This window comes from Nelumbo nucifera, chromosome 3 (genome assembly GCF_055504915.1).
Source record: "Nelumbo nucifera cultivar China Antique chromosome 3, China Antique-T2T, whole genome shotgun sequence".
Taxonomy (NCBI): domain Eukaryota; kingdom Viridiplantae; phylum Streptophyta; class Magnoliopsida; order Proteales; family Nelumbonaceae; genus Nelumbo; species Nelumbo nucifera.
Genome location: NC_142651.1, coordinates 57,331,672 through 57,341,119, shown reverse-complemented (window position 1 = coordinate 57,341,119; position 9,448 = coordinate 57,331,672). Strand labels below are relative to the sequence as shown.

General features: G+C 35.2%; 1 protein-coding gene across 1 annotated transcript; it reads right to left on the bottom strand.

Annotated features, from left to right (window-relative positions):
• Positions 1-7,625: 7,625 nt before the first annotated feature.
• LOC104602216 (chaperone protein ClpB1-like) lies at positions 7,626-9,233 on the bottom strand. Its single transcript, XM_088901949.1, has 3 exons — positions 8,345-9,233; positions 8,139-8,311; positions 7,626-8,009 (listed from the first exon to the last, which is right to left on the bottom strand). Exons 1-2 carry the CDS (start codon positions 8,545-8,547, stop codon positions 8,161-8,163), a joined length of 354 nt encoding a protein of 117 aa, XP_088758075.1. The 5' UTR covers positions 8,548-9,233; the 3' UTR covers positions 7,626-8,009; positions 8,139-8,160.
• Positions 9,234-9,448: the final 215 nt, after the last annotated feature.

Sequence of the window (9,448 nt, the reverse complement as noted above, 5' to 3'; positions counted from 1 at the left end):
ACAATAAATAAACAAATAATAAATAATAATTATATAAAAATTTACATTTACATCTTGTATTGCAATGATAACATTATCTTCATCAGGCTCCAGCTTTGCAACCACATTTTTTAAAGAACTCAACAAATCTTTATTAACACTGAGATCCATAAAATATTGAAATGATGGATTCAAATAATACGCTGAAATTAAAAAATATAATAATATTAATTATTATTTTAAAGATTTAGTTAACATAAAGGATTAAATGTAAATAATATAAAGGGTAAATTTCTTAAACTACCCTTATGGTTTAGTTAATTGACTAAGTGTACCCTTACTGTTTGAAAATTGACTATCGCTACCCTTACTGTTTCTAACAATTATCTAAATCTTTCAAGAGTCGTTAATAATGGACAGAAAAAATCAAATGTTCATTTTACCCTTCTACGAATTTACATTTATGTCTCTCATTAGTCAACGCGGCCATCGCCATCGCCACCGCCAACAATGACGGTTGCTACAAGTACCGTCATTGTAACTTCCGATGGTTACTGCAATGTAGAAGTTGTCCCATTACTGACGGTCACTGCGACATAGAAGCGGTCTAATTACCAAGGTCATTGCAACATAGAAGCGGTCCGAAGGGATCTATTGAAGTAAAACGAATTCCCGAGCTTGAGTTCCATGGAGCTAATGAGTGAAGATCCTAGATCCATGTCTTCTGATGGAAGTGATATTATTCCAGTTGTCCTCTACCATGTCTTCTGACCCATGTATCCTGCTGCATCTTGCATGCGTTGCTTCACCTATTGTCTCTCCCGTCCCACACAAGTACTTTAGTAACCAAGATAGACAATAACGCCGCTAGCTTCAAGGCACCCACTACGAGGAACCCCATCACTACTAAACTGATGGTGATAGTTGTAGGGACCAACACTGGGCTGAAAATTACAAAGAGTAGTGTCACCACCATGAGGCCAATGAGCAAAGATTCCAGATCTATATTTGTCTCCGACGAAGATTCTAGATTGACTTTAATTTGGGGTTGGGATGGAGGGCTATCTCCCTTACCAGCAAATGCATCATGAGAGGTTGCCGATTCTGCAAAGGCGTTGAAGGGTATTTGCGTTGCAATAGAAAAGAGTACAAGAAACTCTATGATTGCAGGTGACACAAAGGGGGAAATTGACATTGTCCGTTGAAGCGTAACTGCATTGAAGCTGGAGAAGGCCTCCAGACCTCCACAGGTGCAGCTTAATTTCACTTGCAAAAAAAGCAGAAAAACATGTAGAGAAGGACCAGAGAAGCAGTGACCATTAGATCTGGAAAGAGAAAGATCTATTGCAAGAGTGAGTACCAACAGTGCAACCACCGCTGGTGGATAGTGGAACAGTGGAGAGCGGAGGTTGGGAGAGAGAGAGAAGTTACTGTTCATCGTCTCCCACCTTGAAATGAAAAACAAAGTAGTGGCGGTAAGAAATCTCTTTCCTCTTGGCAGCAAGAAATCTCTTTCCTCCCTGTTGACTTTGATAGGAATGGTTCTGTTTGTTATGGTGAAAGTCCCTGTGGGATATAAGGCGCAAAGAACAGGGTATGATCTAGGAGTACCAGTAGACATGATTTTTCCCCGGAAAAGATTTCCTCAAAAATAGTCCACTTTATAAAGGCCACTGGGACTTCTTTGCCTCTTCTTGGAAGCAAAGAAACTCGGCGGTGGTTTCATATTTCTTTGTCTTTTTTCATCTCAGACCTCCCCTTCTGCCTCTGGTCTCTCTCTCCTTTCTCCATTCTCCATTCTCAGACTTCCTCAGAGAGAATGTAGAGGGTATTTTGGGTATTATGTAACATTAAATTATACACATGAAGTCACGTGTAAATGGTCTTTGACGGAGAGTTAACGGTAAGGGTCGAGATAGACAATTGTTAGAAACAGTAAGGATAACAACAATCAATTTTCAAATAGTAAGGGTATACTTGGTCAATTAGCTAAACCATGTGGGTAGTTTAAGAAATTTACCCTAATATAAATGTAAGAAAGAACATAATTGGTTTGTGAATATTATGGATGAGCTGTGAATTCCATCTCTTTTCTATGATGTTTATAATTTTCTTATAGGAATTTGGGTCAGTTTCTTTGATTGTTAAAACAACTCTTCGCATTGCTTCTTATATAACTCCCATTGTTGCCCGTTTTTCACCATCAATTATCCGAAAGACTTTAACAATTGACTCAATCATATTACAATATATAGAAGTTACTCTCCGAAAATTGAGGTTACTGATTATTTTTTTTTTAACTTCTTGCCCAATTGATGTTTTATTTTGTTGCAACGATCTCTAGTCATTTGAATCAATCATGGCTCTCAATGCAGTGCAATCTAATGAGTGGTAAATTTGGTGAGCATTGGACGTACTAGTTCTTTGCTTTCTGTAAGCTTCCTCATCAAGTTGAGAATTATGGCATGATTATAGATGGAAGTTGTAATTTTCTGCCCTTTTGCAATAAGACTAGAGACCTTAGGTAATTTTGAAATATCTTCCAGCATCATGAAAATACAATAGGCTGCATACAGCATCATGAAAATACAATAGGCTGCATATGGTGTCAAATATATGTGTTTTTTATTTCCTTTTAACATTTTCCAGCTACTTTATAAGCACTTCCATTGTCAGTTATGATTTGGATAACATTTTCAAAATCAATTTTATCAATCATTGAATTCATCAGTTTATACAAATATTGTGCATTATGCCACTCATTTGATGCATCAATAGATTTGTGAAATACTGTTTGTCCATTGCAATACATCATAAAATTTATGATGGACAATTTAGTTGCTCTTGTCCAATCATCACACATGATGGTAAGCCCAAAAGCGTTAGATTTTTGATAAAATGTCTTGAAGTGGTCTTTCAATTTAACCACTTTTTCATCTAAAAGCTTTACCATCACCTCATAAGTTGTAGGCCCCTTCAAACCCTTTCCTGCATTGGCTATTTCATCTATTATAACTTGATAATATGGAGAAATTGTTACATTTGGAAGAATGTGATTGTATAATAAAAACTTTGCAACTGCTCTTTTCATATTATGACCAAAACCTTTCTCATAATACTCCTTAAGTTTTTTTTTTTTTTTTTTTTTTTGTTTGTGTGTGTGTGTGTGTGTGTAAAGCATCATTGTTTCTGTATAAATATTTATCCACCTCTTCAATATTAGAAGTGTCCCTACCTAATGAAGATTTTTTTAAAAGGGATTTAGTTTTGAAATTGCTTTTTTCATACTTGGTTTACAAAATAATTTTCTTTTACTCTTTGACGAGGATGCTTGTGATGAGCTGTCACCATCTTAATACTCTGAATATACAAATACAAACATACTTCTCTGAAATCGCTGCACTTGCTCCTCTTCCCACTGTGTACCTCGTGATGCATGCCTTTTTATATTATATGTTATTTGTTCTGCATCATCATCATCATCGTCAACATCATCATCTATGTTAAAATATTGAGACATTGATTCTACGTCCTCCTCCCCTTCATCATCATCATCATCATCTCTAGGCCCTAATGTTCTTGTAATCATTTTTTTATCTTTTTTTTTGGTTTCTTAACATCTTTTATTCTTTGAGATGCTTTTGCGTCACCCTAGAAATTTCTAGTGGGCATTTAGGGCAATCAACAATATTGGGATATCCTCTTGACAAGTATTGTTTCAAGCGGGTCACACCACCACTTTTCATAACTTACCCACAATAGTTTCATTTTGTATGGAGCCGATTCCCATTGATTTTGGTGTCATATTTCCAATCAATATTTTCTTTTTCCTTTTTTTGTGTGCCATGTTGAATGGTTAAATGGTCAAATTCTAAATCCCAACTCCCAAGTATCAATGTGTCATATTCTTACAAATTCATAGTGTTACACTATCATAAAGCATATGCAAAAAAATTAATTAGAATTTAGAAATTTATTGTTAAAACCTATAAGTAACAATTAATCATAAATCTAACAAATAACTAAATAAATTATATTATTTAAAAAATAGCAATCATTAATTACCCAAATAACCAATTATCCATCATATATACTTATTTAATCACAAATTTAAAATTATCTCATTTAACAAAGAAATTCACAAATTTATAAATAATTATCCATAATTATGTTCACATTCAAATTATAGATATCATGTGAAATATATCAATGCCTTTTATTTTGTATTTTTTTAACATATTTACATATTGTTAAAAATTCTTTTTAATTGTTTTAAACACTTTGACAAGTGTTATTCAATCCAATTAAATAATTAACAATTATTGAATCAAATAATTATGTAAAATTTGTAATTATTTAATCAAACTTTTTTCTATATTTTTAAATATTTATTTTTTTCAAATAATTAATTTGCATGTTTTATTCTAAACAATTAATTATTTTTATTTAAATAATTATTTTTCTTGTTTTATTCTAAAAATTAAATTAAAATTAAGAAAAAGTAAATATGTAATAGAAAAATTGAATGGAAATATGGACATAATAGACCAAGTAATTATTTTGCATGTTCCATTCTAATTTTCTAAAAACTAAATAATTATTTATTTTTATTCAAATAATTATTTTGCATGTTTTATTCTAAAAATTAAACTAAAATAAAAAAAAGTAAGTATATAATAGAAAAATTTAATGGATTTGTGGAATATGTACATAATAGATCATATATATATTAAATGTAAATATTTATTATTAGAATTTATATCACAACAAAAAATTATAGAAATAAATAAATATTTATAATCTTAAAATAAAAATTAAAAATTTCACATGATATTTGAATATATTGATGTATGGAATTATGGACCATGTTAGATCTCCCTTAGCTCTACAACATACTCAGCCTATATATGTATGTATTTATATTATTTCAAAAATAAAAAAAATCAATTATTTAGAAAAAAATTCAATTGATCTATGGACAAGGTAGGTAATCCGTAGATCTACAACATAATCAATTTCTAGAGGTAGATCACAAGAAAACCTAAAAGTTTCATTTTTTTAGATTTTTTAATATTTTGGAATTTTTTCAAATTTTTACTAAGATCTACATATAGTAGCAGAATAAGTGGGATTTTTTGCACAGTAATAGCATATCAACATACATAAAGATGTTTTTAAGCATACAAACTAAAAAAAAACCCAAAAACATTGGCTGAAAATGTAAAAAATTTTGAAAAAACATATATATTTTCGCTCATTTTTTCAGAACCTTGAAAAACTTGTTGAATCTTTCAACTTTGTAGATGTTTTGATGGATTTTTGCTATATTTGAGTCTCTAGGAAGGTTAAGAAGCTTTTTGGAGGGTTGGGAGGAAGAAAGAGGGCCTTTGAAATGGGTTTAGAAGCCTCTTTCGAAGTCACTTTTATTTGCATTTTGTAACAATAAAATCGTCACGTATCGACGGATATGTATTTGAAAAGGTCCCTGACAAAATGGTTTGGCCCAGGCCTGGCATGAGCCGACCCAGATTCTGGTTGCTTGCTTGGCTTCGGTTCGGATCGCAAATTCGACCCGAATTTGGACATGCCCAATTTGCTTCCCTTGACCCACTTTGGTCTAGGTGGTTTGGTCCCAAACCTGTGAACAACCTGATATGGGCCGTCCAAGTCAATCTATCATTGAGTGAACTAGCCCAGTTTGGTCTGATTGGACTGAACTGAATCTAAATGGTTCAATCACTCTTGATTTGATTAGCTCAAAGATAATCCAATTAGATAGTTCAAGTTGGTCTGACCGGTTTGAACCTAAGTGGTTCGGTGAAACCCCAAACACGAACATAATCAAATGGCTTTGCCACTTGTGTAAAAATAACATGAATGTAATGTGATTTGAACTTCCACCAGTTATGTAAATAACAACTACTATTACCACCAAGCTATGACCAACTTATTTGTCAAGTGGGACTTGGTTTTTCGCTTTAAGTACATAAATATAAGATTAATGGGTTTGGGCAGGTTGGATTGGGTCAATGCAAGTTTGGGTTGAACCCAACCCACTTAATTTTTTATAACTGGGTCATTCATGGGTTAGCGGGTTAGATGGGTTGGGTTGAAGCTCAACCCAAACCAAACCCAACCCAACCCGCCCAATTGCCATTGCTAGCAATATTGCTGTCCTTCATGTTTTCAATTTAAATCCTTAGGCTTTGTTTGGTTTGTGGGATGGGGATAAGAAAAAGGGAATATTCCAAAAATATTTCTTTTTCTCTTATTTGTTTTGAAGGAAATAGGGGGATGGGATGAAAAAAACGTGGGATGCAGAATCCAAATTCCCAAAATCATGTAATCGAGGTCACACCAAAACAGCGCGTCCCCGATGGAAAAACTCGAGTTTTTTTCATTCGCTTGAAGAAAGGGGATGGGTCTTCTTCTTCAACCTCTCGAGAAAACTCGAGAGACTCTTCTTCTTCAACCTCTACCTATCCCAACGGCATCAATGAAAATGAAATGATCCATAGCAAGACACAGAAGAAGAATCCGTTGCGAACCTTTGCCCACGCAAGTTCAGATAACTTTTCTTGTTCTTTGGGCAAATGACAAACATCGTTGATGACGATCCTCACCAAGGCATTCACCGGTGATGAAGGGAAATCAAATGGCGGATCGATCTCTACAGATTGAACCTCTGAGAACTCTACAGATTGAACCTCTGAGCAAAACTAGGTCTAAAATTGAACCTCCGAGAACTTTGCGGATTGATCTTTAGAGGAAATCTCTGGCACTAACGGGGAATCTACTGATTCCAGATTCACAGGAGGTAACATTGTTGATGACGATCGTCACCAAGGCATTCACCGATGATGAAGGGAAATCAAACGACGGATTGATTTCTATGGATTGAACCTCCGAGAACTCTGTGGATTGATCCTCTGAGCAATATTAGGTCTAAAATTGAACCTTCGAGAACTCTGTGAATTGATCTTTAGAGGAAATCTCCAGCACCAATGAGGAATCTACCAATTCCAGTTTCATAAGTGGTAGGTCCTTCGAGACTCGTAGGGTGGACTCTGTTTTGTGTTGGGTACTTTTTCTACTATTTTCCCATATAAAACCAAACAATGGAAAGTTAAATTTTTATACCTTCCCATCCCATCTTTTCCCATCCCACCCAAATCTTCCCACAAACCAAATGGAGCCTTAATGTATAGCAATTCCAATAAGCATTTGTTACAGAGATAACTGGTATTTTGCATTTGTGTTGGAATTCTAATGAATGATTTTATTGCGCTAATAAATAATCCAAACATGTATTGTTTTTGGGTGGTGTTCTATTTTGATCATTCTCTCCAGGGAATGAAGGGGGAGAGAGAGATGAAGTAAGAGACGAGAGAACAACTTTCAGAAGACGAAGACGGTGAGAAGATGGAGATGAGATTTGTCTGGTGGGAGAGAATAGAGTTTATGGGTGTGTTTTTCAAGAAGGGCTTTTTGGTCCTAAAAAATTGACTTTTTGGTTCTTTCAATGTTTTTGCAATTTATTTCAAAACGTACGGGATCTGCCAATTTGCTAAACTTTATTAATTTTTATGAAAAAGTCCAAAAATATGTTAAAATTTCACATAAATTTTTAAGAAGAGGACAAATATGGTAATTGATTATTGATATTAAATGAATTAAAAAGAGGTAATCTTAAGATATTAAATACATTCAATACATTCAATTCCATCTCATCCAACTCCTTCCCGACTTGATGCAGTAGCAAATGAGTTAGCAGTCGAAGTATTGAAAGAAGTGAACATTCAAGTAACAAATAACTGACCAGATATTATCATAATTTATGTTTTACTCACCTCAACGAGACGGGCTTTGCTTGCTTTGTCCTTCTCTCTCAAGAGCGTGCATCTCAACTTCCAACTGGATTCTCTTTCTTTCAAGGTTATCAATCTCTTTAGGTTGGCTATCAAGCTGGACTCTCACATTTGCACAAGCTTCATCAACCAGATCAATTGCCTTATCGGGTAGATGTCGGCCTAAACATAGCAAAAGATACATTAATTAAAACCCCAATTTGAAACCAAATCTATAAACCAAAATCTCAAAAAAAAAAAAAGAATTTAATCTCTAAAACCACTCATCAACCACAAGAACTTGTTACATACCAGTAATGTAGCGACTAGAGAGCTAAGCAGCAACCATAAGAGCTCTGTCTTGAATTCGAACACCATGGTGACCTTCATACCTCTCTTTCAATCCTCGAAGGATGCTGATTGTGTCTGCAACATAAACTTGCTGGAATCGTCTCTCAAAAGCAGCATCCTTCTCAACATATTTCCTGTACTCTTCAAGGGTAGTTGCACCAATGCACCTCACCTGGCCTCTGGCAAGCATTGGCTTGAACAAATTAGCTGCATCCATGGAATCCTCAGTTTGACCAGCTCCAAGAACCAGATGCATCTCATCAATGAACAGAATTACTTTCCCTTTAGCCTGTTCGACCTCTTTCAATACAGCTTTCAACCTCTCCTCAAATTCTCCTCTGTATTTGGCTCCATCCACAAGGGCATCCATATCCAAAGCGATTAGTCTCACATATAAAAGATTGCTTGGGACATCTCCTCTAACGATTCTTTGAGCCAGTCCTTCCACCACAGCGGTCTTACCCACACTAGGCTCTCCAATCAAAATTGGATTGTTCTTTGTTCTTCTAGAGAGAATCCTTATCACTCTTCGAATCCCTTCGTCTCTACCAATGACTGGGTCTAGCTTCCCAGCCTGCTCAACAAAGTCACGACCATAAAGTCTTCAATTCTTGAAAATTGGTGTCGCCGGAATCACTTTCAACCTTCCTTCCCTCGAAGCTTCTCAACCTCTGATTTTACTCTTGCCGCACTAACCCCAGCCTCCTTGGGGAGATCTCCGATTTGGGAATCCTCAAGAAGACCAAGAATCAACTGATCAACAGCAAGATGAGTATTGCCGCGAGATTTTTGCGACGATTGGGCTCTCCTGATTACCTTAATAAAAAAAGTACTTGCAGGGATTTCATCCGGGGCAGGATGCTGAGATGGAATTTTCTTCATGGCTTGATTGAGGACTCATTCAACGGAGTTCGTGGCCTCATCTCCACCACCAGCATTGGCGACTGCTTGCCGGAGGATGCCATTTGGGTCAGTTATCAATATGATGGCCATCTGAATTGGAGTAAACTATGCATGGCCAAAGTTCATTGCCAGTTTGATCATGAGCCCGAGCAATGGCCTCGTTTGTTTGACGTGGATAAGTTGGGTCATTGAACTTTAATAGTAATTTTAACGGATGGTGAGTTTTAGAAAATAAAATCTCACTGACATAGTGAGCTTTGGACTTTTTGAAAAGTTATAACAAGTTTAAGAGAATTCATAAAAAGTGATGGTGGGTTTTGGACAATTACCCTAATTCCAATGATATGAAAACTTGTATTTTTAAAATC

Bases quoted from the DNA above. Each gene is read 5' to 3' on its own strand.
- LOC104602216 (XM_088901949.1), bottom strand. From the start codon at position 8,547: ATGGATGCCCTTGTGGATGGAGCCAAATACAGAGGAGAATTTGAGGAG. The intron at 8,312-8,344 runs GTGCATTGGTGC...TGAAGAGTACAG, and splicing joins CTTGCCAGAGGCCAGGTGAG to GAAATATGTTGAGAAGGATG.